General features: G+C 42.6%; 1 protein-coding gene across 6 annotated transcripts in view; it reads left to right on the plus strand.

The window, feature by feature from the left end:
* ZNRF3 (zinc and ring finger 3) overlaps positions 1 to 21308 on the plus strand; it is a 263907-nt gene that overhangs the window by 174942 nt on the left and 67657 nt on the right. For all 6 annotated transcript variants that reach the window (XM_054468974.2, XM_054468972.2, XM_063663051.1 and 3 more), the window contains one exon: positions 20185 to 20310. In XM_054468974.2, coding sequence (XP_054324949.1) covers positions 20185 to 20310 — 126 coding nt within the window. The remainder of the gene's footprint in view (positions 1 to 20184; positions 20311 to 21308) is intronic.

The following is a 21308-nucleotide window of genomic DNA, read 5'->3' on the forward strand; positions in this document are numbered from 1 at the left end:
TTTATAAATTTAGTGCAGCCTAAGTTATAGGCATATAGTTTTAAAAATCTTTTTTTTTTTTGAGGTGGAGTCTCGCTCTGTTGCCCAGGCTGGAGTGCAGTGGCATAATCTCGGCTCACTGCAACCTCTGCCTCCCGGGTTCAAGTGATTCTTCTGCCTCAGCCTCCTGAGTAGCTGGGATTACAGGTGCCCGTCACCACGCCCATCTAATTTTTTCATATTTTTAGTAGAGATGGGGTTTCACCATGTTGGCTAGTCTGGTCTCGAACTCCTGACCTCAGGTGCTCCACCCACCTCCGCCTCCCAAAGTGCTGGGATTACAGGCTTGAGCCACTGCTCCCGGCCTAAAAATCTTTTATACCATATTTTTTACTGTACCTTTTCTATGTTTAGATATGTTTAAGTACACAGATATTTACCATGATGTTACAGTTGCCTACAGTACAGTAACATGCTGTACAAGTTTATAGCCTCAGAGTCATAGGCTATACTGTACAGCCTAGGTGTGTAGTACGCTATCGCATCCAGGTTTGTGTCACCACACTCTACATTTGCACAGTGACAAAATCGCCTAATATTTCTGAGAACGTGACCCCTGTCATGAGGTGACACATATTTAGGATTAAGATTTTCAGTGAAATAGAACCATGGACAGAAAAGAAAAGACTACCTTTGAATTGTTAACTCCTTCACAGATCATCTGTCTTCTCTGTTAGTTTTGGAAACTTGTTTTATCCTGTATTGGGCTATTTCACTGTGACATATCTAGGGGTGAATTTATGGATTTAATACATCCTCTTGAGGCTGGGTGTGGTGGCTCATGCTTGTAATCCCAGCACTTTGGGAGGCCGAGGTGGGTGGATCACTTGAGCCTAGGAGTTCAAGACCAGCCTAGACAACATAGTGAAACCCCGTCTCTACAAAAAAAGACGAAAATTAGCCAGGCATAATGACACACACTTGTAGTCCCAGCTACTCAGGTGGCTGAGGCAGGAGGATTGCTTGAGCCCAGTGGGGTTGAGGCTGCAGTGAGCCGAGATCACACCACTACACTCAAGCCTAGGTGACAGAGTGAGACCGTGTCTCAAAAAAAAGAAAAAAACACAACTATATATATAGTAGAGCAAAGCACTCTGTTTTTGATCTGAAAACTTATGTCTTATTTCACTTCTGGAAAGTTCACAGCCTTCATCTTTGTGAATAGGGTTGGTCTGCCACCACTCCAACACCCTTCCCCTGGATAGCTATCAAAGCTGTGTTAGAGGCTTAGGTCTGCCCTCTGTGTCACTAACTACTATTTTTATTCTTTCTCTACTGCATTCTGGGTGACTTCCTCAGCATGTCTTCCAGTTCACTAATCCTATCTCCATCTTTGTCCAGTTTGGATTATCATTTAAAATTTAATTTCAATATCTGTTTTTCATTTCTAGCATGTATACATTATTCTTTTTTAAAAATATCCATGTATTATATCCTTTCTGCCTGTTGTTTTATATTTCCTTATTCTTTCTTATAGCTATAATTCCTTTTTTCATCTCCTATAATTCCTAAAGCATACATTTAAAAGTCATTGTCAGGCTGAGTATGGTGGCTCATGCCTGTAATCCCAGTACTTTGGGAGGCCGAGGCGGGTGGATCACCTGAGGTTAGGAGTTCAAGACCAGTCTGGCCAACATGGTGAAACCCTGTCTCTACTAAAAATACAAAATTAGCCAGGCATGGTGGCACACGCCTGTAATCCCAGCTACTTGGAAGGCTGAGGCAGGAGAATGGCTTGAACCCGGGAGGCGGAGGTTGTGATGAGCTGAGATAGTACCATTGCACTCCAGCCTGGTCGACAAGAGCGAAACTCTGTCTCAAAAAAATAAAAGTCATTGTCAGACTGCCCTATTTTCATTTAATCTCAAATAAATTAACCCCCCAGTGTCAATTTTGTTGGCTGTGTTCTTGAGTTAGTTTTCCTTTGGTATTTTGGAAATTGGGTTTGGAAACTCATGGAGTCAGAGTTAGTTTGGAGGAAGTGGTCTTCTCTGTACCATCCCTCCCCCAACAGCCTTGTGGTTACTTCTCCAAGGACCTGTAAGCCTATAACAGGCTCATAGTGACATGTCAGGACCCCCAGGACATACAGACACAGATAAACTTCAGTCTTCATACCTCCAGGTGGTCTTGGCCCACATGCGGGCTGTAGATTGCACATGCTTCTTTGTAACGTCCTAGGCTTCACTGTGAGCTGTAATTGTCAGATGTTTTCAGTCTCCTTTCATAGCTGGGGCAGCCTAGCCCAAACTTTGGTTTTAAGTAAGAACAGTGGCTCCCATCCCACCCCACTTGGGCTACTTTTAGTTCCCAGTCCACCAGAATAGAGCTCCTAGCACCACCACCTGCATTCAGACTGAAAGCACAGCAGGACTGTGGCTTCAGCATTCATCTTTGCTTTATTCTGTTCTGTTCTTTTTTTTCCCCGTAGATATGTTTATCTTGTTTTTAAGCATAATTTACACCTTTCAGTTTCTTTTTGTATTTGATGTTTGGAATGGAGGGGAGGGAAACTGAATCAAAAATAAACTTATACACTGAGCAGAAGATGATATGTAAAGGAGGTTAAGGACAGAGTCAAGCCTAGTGAGGATAGATTATTCCAAGCAGAGGGAACAAGAGCAAGTGCAAAAAACCTATGGTAGGCAGGCCTGGCATGTGGGAGGAACAGCAGGGAGGCCAGTGTGGCTGGAACAGGGTGAACAAGAAAGAGACTGGCAGAAGAGAGGGGTCAAAGGTCATGGCAGGTCAGACACAGGATTTTCCAGGGCTTCATAAGTCAGCTAGGAAGCCAGTGGTAACTTGCACAGAGTAGTAACATGGCATGACTTATATTTTAATAGGATTGCTCTGGCTGCTGTATTTGAGAAAAGACTGGGGAAGGGGCAGTGTCAGGGAGTGGAAGAGTTGAGGGAGAGCAGTTAGGAGCTCTGGCAGTAACCCAGAGGAGAAGTGAAGGGGGCTTGGTACAGGGTGGAAGCAGGGGAGGTGGTGGAAAGTGGTTGGGTTCTGAATAGGTTTTGTAGGTAGAGTCAGCAGAATTTGCTGAAGGGTTGGATGTGGGTAGGGGAGAAAGGAAGCAAGTATGACTCCAAGGAATGAAATGCCATTACTTGAGAAGAGGAACATGACAGAAAAGGTTTGTTTTGGAGGAAGCTCAGTTTTAAACAATGAAATGAAAATTAGCCCTTCTTACCCGACTACAAAGATATGATAATTACTGTAAGACTCAAAAGAAGACTGAAGACTGTTATTCAGAGTATGGAGAGAACTCTGAAAATTCAATAAGTACACAACCCAATTCAAAGCAGGTAAAAGATTTGAATAGAGACTTTACAAAGAAGAGATAGGGATGGCAAATAAACACATGAAAAGTTGCTCAACAACATTGGGCATCAGTAAATGCAAAATAAAACCACAATGAGATACTGCTACGTGCCACTAGAATGGCTAAAATTAAAAGGCTGATAATAAAAAATGTCAATGAGGAAGTGGAACAATGGGAACTCTCATACATTGCTTTTGGTAATCCAAAATGGCACAGTTCCTTTGGAAAAGTTTGGAATTTCTTATAAAGCTCAACATACACCTACCATGTGACCCAGATATTCCACTCCTAGGTATTTACACGAGAAATAATAACATTTGTCTACGCAAACCTACTCAAATATCCATGGCAGCTTTATTTGTAATAGTGAAAAAGTGGAAACAATCCAATGTCCATCAACAGATGAGTGAATGAAAAGTGGTTCACCCATACAGTGGACCACTACTCTGCAATAAGCAGCAAAACACTGACACATGGATGAACCTCAAGAACATGATGCTGAATCAAAGGACCCAGGGTTCTTCCCTTCCCCCCAAAAAGAGTGCATGATGCATCATGTTTCCGTTTATGTGGAATTCCAGAAAATATAAACCAACTTATATAGTAACAGAAATCAGATCAGTGATAGTCTGGGTACGGGGTGAAAGAAGAAATGGACCATCAGGGAACAAGAAACTTTCTGGGGTGATGAAAATGTTCTGTATCTTGATAGTGGTGGTGGTTTCACAGATGTCTGCACCTGTCAAAACTTACTACCCATTGTTATCAGTAAATGATTAGTTTATTGTATATAAATACCTCACTTAAGTCTGTGTTTGTTTTTTTGGGTGTGGTGGCACAAGCCTGTAGTTCCTGCAAGTTGGGAGGCTAGGGTGGAAGGACTGCTTGAGCCCAGGAGTTTGAGGCTGCAGTGAGCTATGATGGTGCCACTGTACGCCAGTCTGGACAATAGAGCAAGACCCTGTCTCTAAAAAAATATGTTTTTTTAATTGCTGAATTCAGGCTATGAACAATGACAGCATTCTTAAAAGAGAGTCAACAAGTCTACCATGGAGCTCTATGACCCAACCAAAAGTCATAGTAATTCCAGTGCTGACCACTTGATTATCACCAGCAGCCTCAGTTATGTAGATGGGCTTTTAATTCATAAACAGATAACTTGATGAAGAAAAAAGGGAACTTTACTGATTCAGGTATGGCTCAGAACCAAGCCATGAAACACCCAAGGACCTAAGACACAATGCCCTTTTGAGACAGCTAGCATGAAAGTGGTTCTTTTCCATGCCTCATACGCCATAATTGTGGTAGAATAAAGACTGACATCCCACAGGATGTAAGACGTGTGTTTATTAAGGACATTGACTTGTGCCATCTCACTCAGGTGGGGCTGGCCCCATTCTTATTTTACAGATGAGGAAACAACCTTGGGGAAATAAAGTAATTGCCTGGAGTAATGGAGCTCAGCTGCATTCTTTTTTAAAAATTAAATAAGAAATTTTTAAGAGATGGTCTCTCTCTCTGTCATTCAGGCTGGAGTGCAGTGGCACCATGATAGGTCACCTGTCACCTTGAACTCCTGGGCATAAGCAATCCTTCCACCTCAGCCTCCCGAGCAGCTGGGATTACAGGTTTATGCCACCACACCTGCCTAAGTTTTTGTATTTTTTGTAGAGACAGGGTTTCTCCGTGTTGCTGAGGCTGGTCTCAAACTCCTGGCTTCAAGTGATCCCCTTGTCTCGGCCTCCCAAAGTGCTGGGATTACAGGGATGAGCCACTGCACCCAGCCTGTTCTTTTCATCACATGACTCCACTGGTGATAGTCTTGCCCCACTATATTTTTCCCTTTCTCCCCATTTACCATTTATTTGCATAATTCTTTAATAACAGCTTTATTAAGATACACGCATACCATATAATTCACCTATATAAAGTGTATAATTCAGTGGCTTTTAGTATATTCAGAGTTGTACAACCATCACCACAATCTATTTTAGAACATTTCAGTCACCTCAGAAAGAAACCTGTACCTTTTAACTCTCACTCCCGTGTCTTCCCATTCTTCTGCCTCCCCAGTGCTAGGCAACCACGATCGACCGTCTCTGTCCTATTCTGGGCTTTCGTATAATAGAATCATATAAGATGTGGACTTTTGTGACTAGCTTCTTTTACTCAGCATGTTCTCAAAGTTTATCCCTGTTGTAGCATGTATCAGTACTCTGTTCATTTTTGTGACCAAATAATATTCCGTGGTGCGGGTTAACCACACTTGATGTTTCCATTCATTGGCTGATGGACATTCACATTGTTTCCACTCTTTGGTTATTAGGAATAGTGCTGCTATGAACATTCATGTACAAGTTTCTGTGGCCATTTTTTCTTTTCTCTTGGGTATATACTTAGGAGTGGAATTGCTGGGTGTCATATGGTCACTCTATGTTTAAGCCTTTGAGGAACTGCCAGACTGTTTTCCAAAGTGGCTGCTCCATTCTGCACTGCCATCAGCAGTGTTTCAGGGTTCTAATTATTCCACATTCTAGCCAACACTTGGTATGACTTGATGTCTCATTATGGTTTTGATTTGCGTTTCCTTGATGGCTAATGATGTTGAGCATCTTTTAATGTGCTTGTTGACATTTGCATATCTCTTGGAGAAATATGTATTTAGATCCTATGCCCATTTTTAATTGAATAGTTTGTCTTTTTATTGAGTTGTAAAAGTTCACATACATTTTCTTCTGTGGGTTTTATACTTTTAAATTATTTATTTTTAGAGACAGGGCCTTGCTGTCTCCAGGCTGGAGCGCAGTGGAGCCATCATGGCTTAATGCAGCCTCAAACTTGTGGGCTCAATCTTCCTGCCTCAGCCTCCCAAGTAGCCAGGATTACAGGCATGTACCACCACACCTGGCTAATTTTTTAAATGTTTTGTAGAGACAGAGTTTTGCTATGTTACTTAGGCTGGTCTCAAACTCCGGAGCTCAAATAATCCTCCTACCTTGGCCTCCCAAAGTGCTGGGATTACAGGCATGAGCCATGGTGCCTGGCCTTTTTTACACTTTCTTGGTGGTATCCTTTACAGCACAAAAGTTTTTAATTTTGATGAAATTCATTTTGTCTATTTTTTCTTTGGCTGCCTATGCTTTTGGTATGATGTCTATTGCCCTACTTTTTGCATGCGAGGTACATGGGCCTCTTTGTATCTGATCATCGGAAATAAAAGCAGGATGGGCAGGATCAGGACTGCCCTTCAGATGAAGTTACATGACTCTTCTAAGGTCACACAGAAGAGGCAGTACTGGGATCCACCGTGGGCCAGTGCGACTCGAAGCCCTTGTTCATCGTAGCACACCACAGCATAGCACAGCATCATCAGGGAGTGGAGAATGAGAGGTTCTGCCTTAGGCCCTTCACTAAAGTGCCCGCTCTTAACACTGTGTTGAGAATCCCCTTCTCAGAATGGTTACTTGGCAAATGTTGAATTATTTCTTCCATTTTTGTTTCTATGTTTTTCCAATGAAAGAAATTTAAAAAAAAAATAAAAAGGAATGAGCTTAAAATCTTGACTGGAAGGTAATGAACCTGCCTCTCAAGGGCCTGCCTTCCTTTGCATTCAGAAAACTACTCAAGGTTACAACAAACCAATACATCCCACTGGTTCCTTGTAAGAAATTCTCCAAATATCAGGAAATATTGTGGGAAAGGAATGCATCTCTCTCTCTCTCTTTTTTGTTTTTGTTTTTTTGAGACGGAGTCTCGCTTTGTCACCCAGGCTGGAGTACAGTGGCACGATCTCGGCTCACTGCAAGCTCTACCTTCCGGGTTCATGGCATCCTCCCGCCTCAGCCTCCCGAGTAGCTGGGACTACAGGCGCCTGCCATCATGTCCGGCTAATTTTGTTTTTGTATTTTTAGTAGAGACGGAGTTTCACCGAGTTAGCCAGGATGGTCTCGATCTCCTGACCTTATGATCCGCCCGCCTCGGATTCCCAAAGTGCTGGGATTACAGGCATGAGCCACCGTGCCTGGCTGGAATGCATCTCTTTGACAATGCATGTTACTACTTAATACTGCCATTTGTTACTTTTAAACTGTGTTATACATAGAGCCAATTCATGGGAAAAAGCCCTGGTTAGCTTCAAATTTTGGTCACCTGTCCTGTCAGCAGATGCATATACATTTTATAATTGTTTTCAAACTCCTGATTAAACAACATTACAGTAAAGGAGGGCTCAGCTCTTAATCACTGTTCCTTGCCTGGTGTCCAGCCACAAGGTCATTGCTTATCAAATGTTGGTTTAAATGAGTAGTAGAATCCAAAAAAGAAAAAATCTCCTACTATTCATACTCTCCATTCCATTAACTTTGTAAATTCTTTGTTTCCTTTTAGTTTTCATCTAGATACAGATGTGATTTTTATTTTTTTTTTTTAATTTTTTTGAGACAGGGTCTCACTCTTGTCCAGGCTGGCACGCAATGGCCAGATCATAGCTCATTGCAGCCTCAACCTTCCAGGCTCAAGCAATCCTCCCACCTTGGCCTCTCGAGTAGCAAGGACCACAGGTGCATGCCACCTAATTTTTTAATTTTTGTAGAGACAGGGGTCTCACTGTGTTGCCCAGGTTAGTCCCAAACTCCTGGGCTCAAGTAATCCTCCCATCTTGGCCTCCCAAAGTGCTGAGATTACAGGCAGATATGATTTTTAAGTCTGTACATTAACTTTTCTGAAAATTTTGTACATACTTCTAATACTATGTTATCTTCATTATTATCTTACTGTGGTGACATTACATCCCATAAATTATGCACATTGTTTTTATTATATAGTCTTTGGGGGAATTTTTTTTTCTTTCTAAGTTTTCACAGTTTAGAGGAGGACTACTTAAAGATTTCATCATATAAAGTTACTATTTTGGCTGGGTGCAGTGGCTCATGCCTGTAATCCTAGCATTTTGGGAGTCCGAGGCGGGCGGATCATGACGTCAATAGTTCAAGACCAGGCCAGGCGCAGTGGCTCATGCCTGTAATCCCAGCACTTTGGGAGGCCGAGGCGGGCGGATCACAAGGTCAGGAGTTCGAGACCAGCCTGGCCAATATGGTGAAACCCTGTCTCTACTAAAAATACAAAAATTAGCCGGGAGTGGTGGCAGACGCCTGTAGTCCCAGCTACTCAGGAGGCTGAGGCAGGAGAATCGCTTGAAACCGGGAGGTGGAGGTTGTAGTGAGCCGAGATCAAGATCGGGCCACTGCACTCCAGCCTGGGAGACAGAGCGATACTCTGTCTCAAAAAAAGAAAAAAAAAAAAGAGTTCAAGTCCAGCCTGGCCAACATAATGAAACCTCGTCTCTACTAAAAGTACAAAAATTAGCCAGACGTGGTGGCGGGCGCCTGTAATCCCAGCTCCTCAGGAGGCTGAGGCAGGAGAATCGCTTGAACCTGGGAGGCAGAGATTGCAGTGAGCTGAGATCACACCACTGCACTCCAGCCTGGGCAACAGAGCAAGACTCTGTCTCAAGAAAAAAAAAATTACTACTTTGAGGTTATTTCCTCGGGGTCTGTTTGAAAAATGAAATTGTGGGGGAAGGACATAACAGAGCTTGGGCATTGTCTCATTGCCAGACCGCTTCCCCCAATTTGAGCCAATTTGCAGCATGGCCAGAATGTGTTTGCCCAAGTTGGGTTTAGAGCTGGTTTACTTGGCTGATTTTGCTGTTGTATTCATCACCAATAAGGTGGATGATGATTCTGTTTTCTTACTATAAATTAGTTGCATATATCCCTTAACTCTCAGTCATTTCATTCCTTGCAGTGTATCTTTGTTCTGTACCTGCTCATATGGAGAAGTTTAAAAAATAACATTTGTACTTTCTGCCCCACTTTGTCACTATCTAGTTCACTAATTGTCCTAAAGGAATTGACTTAGCTCACGTGGCTTCATCATTTATAAACATATAAATGAGGCAGAGGTTGCATTGAGCAAAGATCATGCCACTGCACTCCAGCATGGGCAACAGAGCAGGACCCTGTCTCAAAAAATAAATGAATAGGCTGGGTGGCAGAGGTGGGTGGGTTACTTGAGTTGGATCCAGGAGTTTGAGACCAGCCTGGACAACATAGTGAGACCCTGTCTCTACTAAAAATACAAAAATTAGCTGGGCACGGTGGTGCATGCCTGTAATCCCAACTACCTGGGGGACTGAGTCAGGAGGAAGTCCTGGCTGCAGTGAGCCAAGATTATGCCTCTACACGCCAGCCTGGGTGACAAAGTGAGACCCTGTCTGAATAAAAAATAAATTAATATAGCTTTGGAATTTTCTTTCACTTATTTTTCTAGTTTCAGTTCAGCATCATGTAGTTTGAATGATTTGTTGTTTTATAGTATTGTATTTCATCTTAATTTAGTAACTCTTTGATGTGTTTAAGCACTTAATCCTTTTCATAATAAAAACGATCAAGTGTCCTTTATAAGTTGCCTTGCAATTTGAAGTAAAACTGTGTCAGTGAATTCCTGTGTAGAGAACAATACTTGTCATCTGGTAGGCACATGAGTCACTCTGAGTCACTTCAAGAATGAATTTAGAATTAATTTAGCTTAAGATTTCTATAGTCTACTGGATACTTAAAAAAAAATTTAACTTACGAGGCTTATCTATTTGAAACTAGCAACAGCCATTCTAAGCGAGGGTTTGTAAAGTCAGACACGAGATATACACGGGGCCATATGTAAGTTTTAACATAATTTTCTGACAAAATGAAATTCTAGGGCATGGGAGATACTCAAGAGAAAAGGTGGATTTGAAATGCCTGCTGCTTCCCCAGGTTTCTGACAGGTCACTTCTCAGTTGTCCATTTGGTACAGAGGAATGAAATAGGTATAGAGGCTCTTTTTGGTTTTTCTCAAAAAAAGTGATACCCACTGGGGGAGACTCCAGCCAAGTGTTCTGAAAGCCAGAGTCCTCAGCCGAGAAAACTCCACAGTCTTCAGGCCGTTCCCAGCTGGAATTCTCTGTGAAACAGCAGCAACAGCCAGCAGCTTTTTGGTGTCTGGGGTAGTTTCCGACCCATCACAGTTCCCCTCATTGCTATGACAACAGGGAGAATAACTATTCAGGTTCTGTTTGATTCTAGATCCAGAAAAAGGTTTAGGCTCTTTGTTCAAAGAGCAAAAGAATTGTCCGTTTCTTTGTACATAGAAGAGGGAAAAAAATCCTTATGATTCAAGAGAAAAATGGGTGGGTCTGTCCTTTTTCCATTCTTTCACGTAAATTATAAGTCTTGGTTTTAGCCACCACACCTTTTAAGAAAAGGTCTGGGACTGATGTGAAACTCTGTACCACAGCGACACCCTACCCTGGCCGTCAGTGGCAAAAGAACAAAAGGAAGGAAGTTTCCCTTTTAAATCCCCAGGAATTTTTTGATGAGATAATATTACAGAGTGAAATGTCTCGTCCTCCTATTAGTTTAGTATTTGGCTCCTGTGTAACAGTAACCCACTTAGAAGCAGGCGGCTCTTTTGAAGTTATTTTAAACTCTCAGCCTAGTGTAGAGATTTGTAACCTTGGATAAAAGCACCACTAGCCCTAGTTTCAGTTTTGCCCTTTAAGACATGTGGAAAGTGCACCAGTATATCTCAAGGATTTTGTACTGAAAGCTTCTTAAAGAGCTGGTCTTGGTTTCAAAGTTTGGCTTGATGTACCATACTCAAGGGAACATAGTTCTTTTTCTCCAGATATTTAACCTTGTCTGACATCGTCTTTTGGCTTCGAAGTTCCCCTAGCTTCTTTGTCCATTAACAAAACATGAAACCACAGGAAACCATGATAGTCAGTCTCACTGGGCTCTGAGGAAGTTGAAGAAAGTTCATCTTCATATTTAAACATAAAACCAGTTGTTTGATACCTGGTACCAGAGATGGCCAGGTATATGCATTGCTTGTTGGTAGCATTTTGCCTTAGTAACTCTATTCAGAAATCCAAGTGGAATGTTGAGTTCCTCTTCTAGAGGTTATATCTGTGTCTGGGAGAAAATTGGAGCTTCTCAGAACAATCACCCTGGTTATTGTGTCTGCCATCTCTGTAACACCCAAATCTATGTCACACTCTGATGCCACCTGGGAGCTATTTTTGGTTGTGAAGGGTGGTGAAAGCTGCTGGTTCTTTCTCTTACCGTGTCTCCCTGAGTCATCCCCAGCCCACGTCCTGGATGGCTCCCAGAACAGCCGTCTCAGACGAAGTCTCCCTTCAGATGTCCGCTCCTCAGTGCAGGGAGCCTGTGGGGTCTCTCTTGGGCCTGATGAAATCCTTCTCTGCCTTTTCCAGTGAGGAGGACCCATAGAATCTGCTGGAACACTTGGAGAAAGGGACTTATTATTTCCAGCAGTGCATAAAATTTTTGATTAAAATAATTCACGTGTCTATTTATAAAAAGACAAAGCATACATCATGGTTTATAATAAAAAAGAGCATTATCTTGTTTCACCACCCCTGATTGCTATTCCCAGAGGCAACTATTTTCAATTCTTTAGTGGCTTCTTTTACTCTTCGTCTCTGTGATTCTTTCTAAATTTCTGTAACTCTTATAGTCCATTGCAGAATAATTTATTGACCTCCTCCTGCAGAAAAAGATTTTGCTTTTCACTCCCCTCTTCTCATTCCTGCATTCTTCCAATGTAGTTATATCACATAGGTCATACCCTGATTATGGGTTCCAATCCTGGTGTAACTTTTTGTTTTTTTTCTGGAGTTAATCATTGCTTCCCTCACCCTGGCCCTCCATTACTTTAGTTTGCTGTAACTATCACTTGTCATCCTCTTGTTCAGAACTATAAAACTCTCCTCAGTACCATCTAACCCACTGGGTAATGAGTCGTGTTTTTGTTGTTGTTTGTTTGGCTGTCCTGTAGCCTCATCCTTCTGGCCCCATCTGGACCTGTCATTCAACAGGCTGGTTGCAAAGCCATCGTCCTGGGATTTCTCTTTATTTCTCTAATCTGTGGGATTCCCTGTGCTTGGCTCCCATGCCTGCCTTTTCCTTAGTTTTATTTCCTTGTTTTGTGTTGCTGACAGCAACTCCTGAGGTTGGACGTGGATGGGAAAATTTGAGACTTGCTTTTTTGGGGAGGACATCATCTATTCTCCTTCCCCTTCTACTGTCCTTTCAAGGTGCTGTCATGGTGAAGGGCACCAGTGTTGTGGTCTCTGTGTATAGAAAGCAGTAGCCACCCCAGCATGCTTGGGCTGCTGTGGCCCCACAGCAAGGCCAAGGAGGAGCAGCCTTTGCTCCTATGCCATTGCCAGTAAGTCTTTTTTGTCCTGGGAATGTCTTTGATGACTCAGTAATCAATAACTGTAAGATCTAGGTCTTTCAAAGTTCATGCAGCAAGTTAATTAAATCCTGACCTATTTGCCCTGGTCCCTCACTTAGCAGAGTAGAGACCCAAGTGGCTCACCAAAAACAGCAAGAGACATGGCAGCAGGCCTGCCTCCAGGCCAGAGGTCATTTGTTCAGCCAGCAGTCATTTATTGAGCACCTGTTGTGTGCAAAGCTCTGTGTAGGGTGAAAGGGGACTTCTGAATAAGACTTTCTAGAAGCAGGTGCCCATCTTAGAGGGGAGGCTGTAGGAACCAGTAAGCACCATACAAAGCATTTGAGAATCAAGAAGAGTTGATTTTGAAGGGCAAAGTATTCTAGGCAAAGGCATAAAATGCAAATGAACATGACAGGTCTAGAGAAGGTGAAGGAGAGAGCTTTCCCATTGATGGAACGTCTACTGGTGTTACTATGTTGATGTATTTTATCTCATTTAATCCTTAAGGATGTCTATATTTGTCCATATCAGTTAAGACAGATGCTACAGTCTCCATTTTACAGATAAGAAAATCCATATGGAAAACAGATAGGGGCATAGAGTGTGGAAGTACAGGCATTGGAGACTCAGAAGGGTGGGTGGAAGGGGGGAAGGGGAATGGATTATGGGAAATTACTTAATGGGTACCATTTACATTATTCAGGTGATGGATACACTAAAAGCCCAGATTTCCCCACTACGCAATATAGCCATGTAACAAAGTCACACTTCAATATATACAAATAATTTTAAAAATCAAGGTTTATAGAAATCAACCCATCTGCCTAGGTGATGTGCTTCATAAAAGGCAGAAGTGAGATTTCAACACAAGATTGCATGATCTCAAATCTCATTCCTTCCTTCCCAAAATATCCCTTGGAACAAAATAAGGAGTGAGAGGGTAAGAGCCGCAGTTTCATAATAATGTCAAACTCTTGATAAAGGAGTGAGTAGGCATTTTCCTTCAGTTGACTTAAGCAAGATGTCGAGTATCCCAAAGTTATTGCACAAAGAGCAAAAGTAAAACAAAATCAAAGTTATAACTCAGGACATATTTTCTGTTACAGCATTGCACTTTCATTATAGCTTATTAATTATTTGCATCAAGTTCTTCTGTGAATCTGCCCCAGAAGTTTTGCTTGTCTTCTCATTTCAAGCCATCCTTCCCCTTAGTATTCTCTGTTGGATGGAGTCTTGGTTCCAGTCTAGGGTTTCCATGTCTATTTGATTTTTTTCTTTATGTTTTCATTAGTAGTTCATTCTGATGTCCTTGAGTTCTTACACACAATTCAGCTGTTTTTAATCTTCTTAAAAATAATAAGGCAAAAACGTAAATGTCAAGCATCTGACTAGGAAAGCCCTACCCGTCCAAATATTTTAAGAAAATAAACTCAGAAATGCCTATAACTTTTAAATGCTTATATGCTACATTAAGTTCAAAGTTAACATGCTCGAACACCATACACTGAAGTATCCTACGATGAATTTTGAATGATTAGGCATTCAGAACCACACAGGTCTTATATGTAGTCAGTGCCTATATGTCTCTGGCTAGTGTTAGCATGTGTGAATAACACGCCTGGTTTTTACCTGATGACTGCAGAGATGGTGTGGAAGCAGTGTCTAGCTGAAACTTTGGGAGAGTTTAGGAATTTCTTACAGAGAAGGTTCTTATTCTCTACAGATGATTGTTATCCAGATAAGGACCTTGGGATCTTTTAAAATTAGAGGCTAATAATTCTGTTTTATCTTTTTAAAAAAATTGAGACGCAGTCTTGCTATGTTGGCCAGGCTGGTCTCGAACTCCTGGGTTCAAACCATCCTCCCACTTCAGCCTCCCAGTAGCTAGGATTATAGGTGTGTGTCACTATGCCTGGCTTAGGGCCTAGTATTTCTTAGGAGAAAGTAGAAATAAAGGTTTCATTGGGGCTATATCTTAAAAAATAAAAATGAAAGTAATGGTTTATATTTAAATTATAATTGCAGCCTTGTACTGATTTTTGAGAATAAACAAAGATTGAATCTCTTGTGGGCAGTGCGGGGATATTCTCAGCAAAATTGTATAAGACTGTGCATATAGCATCCTTCACTTAGGTTTGAGTTCAGCCGGGTGCAGTGGCTCATGCGTGTAATCCCAGCACTTTGGGAGTCCAAGGCGGGTGGATCACCTGAGGTCAGGAATTTGAGACCAGCCTGGCCAACGTGGTGAAACCCTGACTCTACTAAAAATATAAAAATTAGCTGAGTGTGGTGGTGGGCACCTCTAATCCCAGCTACTCAAGAGGCTGAGGCAAGAGAATTGCTTGAACCCGGGAAGCAGAGGTTGCAGTGAGCCGAGATCGCGCCACTGTGCTCCAGCCTGGGCAATGGATACTCCGTCTAAAAAAAAAAAAGTTGTTTTCCAACTGAGAGGACTCTCACTTTTTCCAAAGGTCTCTCTTAATCCTTTGATCATCCTCTGCGGAAGCTCCCATGCGTGTTTCTTCTTCTTTAATCCTTAACTAGATTGTTTGCCATTGGCTTTGAGTGGAATCCAGTTGTTGACTAATAGGACTTTCATGGACTCTGTTAAATTCTGCATTGGTTGCTGATTTGCAGTTCTAGTTTGCAACTTATTTACATAGTTTAGTCACTATATCATCTGATATTCCAACAATTAGCAGGAGTTCACTGTTGGATTAAATATGAGATTAAAATGTGTAAACCGGTCAGGCGCACCAGCTCACACCTGTAATTCCAGCACTTTGGGAGGCTGAGGCGGAAGGATTGCTTGAGCCTAGGAGTTCAAGACCAGCCTGGGCAACATTGTGAGACCTGTCTCTACAAAAAAAAAAAAAGTCAATAAATGAGGTGGCAGGATTGCTTGAGCCTAGGAGGTCGAGGTTGCAGTAAGCTGTGATCGCGCCACCGCACTCCCATCTGGGTGACAGAACGAGACCCTGCCTTTAAAAAAAAAAAAAAAGAAGTGTTAACATTGTAGATGTCCAGTTAATAGGAAAGGCCTCTGTTTCACTTTTCCCATAAAATGCAAACGAAATGGTATGTTCATTTGCATTTTATGCCTTTGCCTAGTATACTCCATCCTTGGGACAGGTCAGTTCACTAAGGAATATTTTCACATAATGACTACTTCTGCTTCTCTATAAAAACATCTCCTGAGCTCATAACTTGGAGCCCTTGGGAAAAGAGAACCTCAGGGTGGAAATGGCTGGAGTCCTACGGTGGCTGATGCTGTCGTCAGGGGCCAGCTGACAGAGACCTAAATCGTATAATATGATATTCAATAGGTGGGTCAAAGGAGCCTGTTAGATTGAATTAACAGACTTGCACTGGAGATGTAAACTGGAATAAGGAGCTCAGGAGAGAAGGAACTTAGGGTGGAAGTGGGAAGGTGGAATGGATGGTGAGGTAAGTTTTTTATCCTCTGAGATGTGATCTGAGTGGCTTCTTTACCCTCCACGAGAGGGTAAAGCGTCCCTCCCACTGGCACTTTAGAAAAATTCCTTTTAGTTTTAAAGGCTTTCGTTCCTGTTCAGAAGTCAGTGCCCTTGACGGGGCTGATGTGTTGAGCTGCTAACAGTCACCCACCCCAGTGTCGGGAAGATTTGATAGAGGAGTTTGGAGGAGAGTGGGAAGGAATGACTGCTTAGGAGGGGAGAGAGCCTGGCAATGAAATGTGGCCCAGGGCACCAGCCTGACAGCCCCAGGGGACCCTGACAGCCCCGAGGGACCCCTTGGTCTGTTTGAGGCTTACATAGTTCAGATTTCTGCATGCCCCCACACGCTCTCCACATGCCTTTCCTGAGGCCGTGTGTTCTGCTCCTCCAAGAGAGTAAGCCTCTGGCCTGGTCAGGCCCACTTCCACCTCACTGGCTGCAGTGGATCAGGCCTCGGCTTTGGCTTCAGCTGCCTCTTGGTTTCCATTCGTTGTCTTCTCCCTGTCCTCCACATCTGCTGCTCTCCTAAGCCTCGTCTTTTCTCCAGCTCCCTCGACTGTCCCTCCATTTCTTTCTGCCATGGCCTTAAGTCTTTGCATCATGGATGTTCAGCATTTGCAGACATTTAGCTTTACCTCATCATATTTACTGTAGGTTTATTGCCATGCGGGTGTATGTGTTCTCCCTAACTTAGCATCTCTCAAAGTGTGTCCCATGAAATCGTGTGATCAGATTAAATGCAAAACAAGTTTATAAACAAAGGGTAGGAAATGGTGGTTTTAGCAAAGGTTAAAAGACTTTTTAAACCATTGGCCACTACAGAGCTTTAATTCACACATGTAGATCCTGAGTCCCTGTGAAGAGCTTCTCAGTGTTATTTACTTGTGCAAGAACCTGTTTTTCATCTTCTGGTAGGTAGTATTCTGCAGGACCCGGTTTCCTGAAGGGCTGCTGGAATTCACTTAGGCTCTGGAAGGGTAGAAACCACATTGTCCTTCACTGTGGGATCCCCGTGTTAGTTGAGGGCAATGCTAGGCAGGGCGTAAGTCATTCCTAAGTAAGCTCTTAGGACAGTTGCTTGTTTTTTTTTTTTTTTTAAAAAACCTTTTAATTGTGAAATTCATATAAAATTTACCATTTTAATCATTTTAAAGCATGAAATTAAGTGGCATTTAATATGTTCACAGTGTTGTGCAATCTTCACCACCATCTAGTTCCAGAACGTTTTCATCACCCAAAAGGAAGCCCTGTACCCATTAAGCAGTCACTCCTTATTTGCCCCCTCCCTGCTGCCCTTGGCAACCACTAGTCTGCTTTCTGTCTCAATGGTTTTGCCTCTTCTGGACATGTAATGGAATCATACAATATGCGGTGTTTTGTGCCTGGCTTCTTTCTTTAGTAAAGTTTTGATATAGATGCAAAGTCTTAGACCCAGATGATACCTATGCTCCTCCAAAGCAATTCTTTATCATTGGCCAAACCCCATAAATGTATAAGTAACCAAAAGCAGCCATTCATCTGGAAACCTCCAAGTTGTGTGACCAGGTTAAAAATACCTTGGAATACTGGTTGCCGTTACCATGATTTGACCTGGGACTTCAGGAAGCTGGCTGAGCTGTGCTGGAGTGAGCCGGGTCTTGAGCCCTTTCCTGGAGGTCAGAGGTGCCTGAGCTGTGACATAATTGGCTCATCCCTCTTGCTCATCCTTTTTCTAGTTGGAGGTCTCAGCATTTCAGACTACTCATTGTTTAATAACTGTAGAACATTCTAGAGTGGGCTGAATCCTGCAGGGGCACCCTGGAGGAAAGGTTGCACCACCGATGGCACCGCAGAACCTCCATTGGCCCTTCAGGCAAATTCCATAAGCCTGAAAGCTCATGCAAAGTTAGATCCCAGGGCCCTCTATCTCATATCTTGGAATTCCCAAGGGGTGGGGTATCTCTCACCCACTATAAAGACAGCTGCTGGCCACCCTGTGCTCAGCAGTGGTGACCTCTCACCTGCCTTATGAGCTTGTGCAACCCCCTTCCTGTTGTTTCATTGAATTGTCAAGGATCTCTCATTTTTGGCCTGCACCCTTTGCCCTCCACTCGTTGCTGTCTCTGGAGTCCAAGAATACCACTGCTTGAAGAGGTTACCTGCCTGCCTAAAATAACTTCTTTCAGTGCACAATCTTCTGCCTAATAACCTGTAATACTGTCTTGGTGTCCAGACTTCGTCCTGGTTTTTGAGCCCTTCTCTTTCCTTCTCAGTGTAGACAGTGACCCCTTCCTGCTCATCAGACTGGATGCATCCTTTTCTCCCCTCTATATCATCTCTTAGCAACTCCTCCCCAGGCTTGGAACTAACCTCCCTCTCTCATTTTGCCCTATCAGCCTAACTCTTCCTTCTAAGCTCACTCGAGGCTCAGCAGCTGCGCAAAGCCTCCCCAAACATTCTAGCAACTCTTGCTGCCTGCACCAAACTCATGTTATACTTGAATACCACAGGATTTAGAGCTGGAAACTTTTTTTCCTAAGGATTTTATCTCTTAGTCTTCCCCTGTCAGATGGTCAGCTCTCAGAGGAAGGGAAGATAAAGTAAGCAAGTGGAGTGGGAAGGCACTGGATTGTTAATCCAAGGGCCTGGTCACCTCTGGGTGTGCCACATACTGGCTGTGTCTTGGAAAAGCCACTTATCTTGGATTTCTGTTCTCATCTGTAAAGCAAGTAGGGGATAATGTGGGCATATTAGTTTCCTATTTGCTGCTGTAACAAGTTTATACAAACTTAGTGGCTTAAAGCAACACAAATTCATTCTCTTACAGTTCTGGAGGTCAGAAGTCCCAAACAGGTCTTCAGGGCTACATTCTTTCTGGAAGCTTGAGGGGAGAATCCATTTTTCATCTTTGTCAGCTTCTAGGGGCCATCCTCATTTCTTGATTAATGGCCCCCTCCTCCACCTTCAAAGCACATCAGCCTCTGCTTCTGTCATCACATCTGTTCTCCATCTTTCTCATGCTTCTCTGCTTCCCTTATAAGGACCTTTGTGATTGCACTGGACCAATCCAGATAATTCAGGAATCTGTCCATCTCAAACTCAATCACATCTGCAAAGTCTCTTGCTGTGTGAGGTAACTTATGCACAGGTTCTGGAGATTAGGACATAGATATCTTGGGGGCCATATTCTGTCTAGAGTGCATTCTTAGGTCTGTTGTGTTTCTAACTTGTCATGAATCTAAAGACGTATTTCTTCCACTTATTTAAGAGCTTAGCACACACAGTGCTAGGCTTATCAGCTTCTTGATAAGTTATGTTTATCCCTGAGGATTTCCTCTTCTCAGATTGTTATTAGGGATTCTAGGGCCTGGTACCACTCAATGATAGAACTGTGAGCACAAACCTTAGAGTTGTTCTGGTTTGACTGCACTTTCACACACAGAAATTTGACACTGCTTATCTGCCCATCTTTGATTTTGTGCTTTGCAAATTTTGAAAAGACCTCAAATAATTTTATCTGTTTCCCAGTAACCGGGGGTAGCCTTTAAACAGCCTGTTAATTACACTGGTGATTTCTGTGGTCTCTGCATAGAGTCCGGGATGTGTTTCCAGATCCTCTTGCGTAAGTTGAAGTAGACATGTTGTTGAAGTCTAGAAGCCAAACAATCTTGGATACTAACCTAGCTAGTCTCGTCTGTAATTGCTACTTAGTGTTAAATTTATGGTATTTCACAGCAATTTAGATTGGCATTTATATGGGAATTGTGCTGTTTTCTTTCCCTAGATCCTATTGGGCAGTTTCCACCTTGGATCACCATCACTTACAAGGCAGTAAAAAAAGCATGCATAACATACATTTATAATGGCTTTATTGTGTTCTCCCCAGTGCTCAGCTCATTGTGCTGAAATAAAATTCCCCTTGGGTTGAAAAACTGTCCCCACTCTTAAAATTTTAAGTTTTGACGTTGCTTTTGGCTATAGCATTTGAGAAATACACAGTATGAGTCAAGCAAATGTGTAGCTTGCCTGCTGAAGTTTTCTTTCCATTTTATTTCCTAGATGCACCCACTGGGCCTATGTAATAACAATGACGAAGAGGACTTGTATGAATATGGCTGGGTAGGAGTGGTGAAGCTGGAACAGCCAGAATTGGACCCGAAACCATGCCTCACTGTCCTAGGCAAGGTAAGCACCAGGCCCTTGGAATCACTGTGTTTCTGGTTGGTGTTTTCCACTCTTCCATTTCAGCATTCCTCAAATAGTTGATTATGGAGAAGAGCCATGCTGGCACAGTGCTCCTTCCCGGCTGAAGTTGCATGAGGTGGGGACTGAGACATGCCTTGCAGTGGCCCACCAGTGTTTACAAGCCCAGACTGAAAGAGACTGCCAGTCTCAGAGTGGGCTCTACCCTCTTGTCCATTGTGTGGTCTTGGGCAAGTTGCTTCCCCTCAAGGAGTCTTAGTGTCTTGTCTGTGAAATGGGCTAATAATAGAGATTCACAATACTTTATCTTACACCCTTGGGGCCAGATGTTTCAGAATTCTGAGATTTGGGGGGTTTAGAAAGGCATTAAGGGGTATAGATTTTATATTAAGTAACCTCCAAGAGACCTGGGGAAGTACTCAGCAACCAAACACATTCACATTTGTATAGCAAACCATAGAGATCTTCACATTAAGTGGGATAACTAAAATCTAAATAGCCTCGTGTTAGTTCACGGCAGCTTTGCCTCCAGATGAGTTCAGGTCCATTAAGTTTTGCTGCCAAGTAAGTTATGGGAAAATGTTTCGGTTTTAGAGCTTTTTTTGGTTTCAGAATGGCAGACAGCAATTATGGTCCTGTATTAGAACTTACCTCATAGGTGGTTAGGAGGTGAGATGAGATGCAAACGCCTCACACAAGAGTAAGCCCTCAATAAACATTTGCTGCCATTGGCTACCATCACTCCATTTAGAAGTACTAAAAAAGACTTTTTAGCCAAGAGGGTCAGCATTACTTTGACTGTAGTATAAGATAGAAATAAATTTACTTTGGAAAGCCACTCATCAACAATCTTAAAATATGACAGGTAACAACCTGTTTTAAACTGGATTTTGTTTAAACTGCATCATTTCGTTAAAAGTAAAGGTTCAGAGAAGGTGATTTGAATTTTGGCTGGGAGAAAGGTGGTCCCTCCTAAGGAT

Source organism: Pongo pygmaeus, chromosome 23, assembly GCF_028885625.2.
Source record: "Pongo pygmaeus isolate AG05252 chromosome 23, NHGRI_mPonPyg2-v2.0_pri, whole genome shotgun sequence".
Taxonomy (NCBI): Eukaryota; Metazoa; Chordata; class Mammalia; order Primates; family Hominidae; genus Pongo; species Pongo pygmaeus.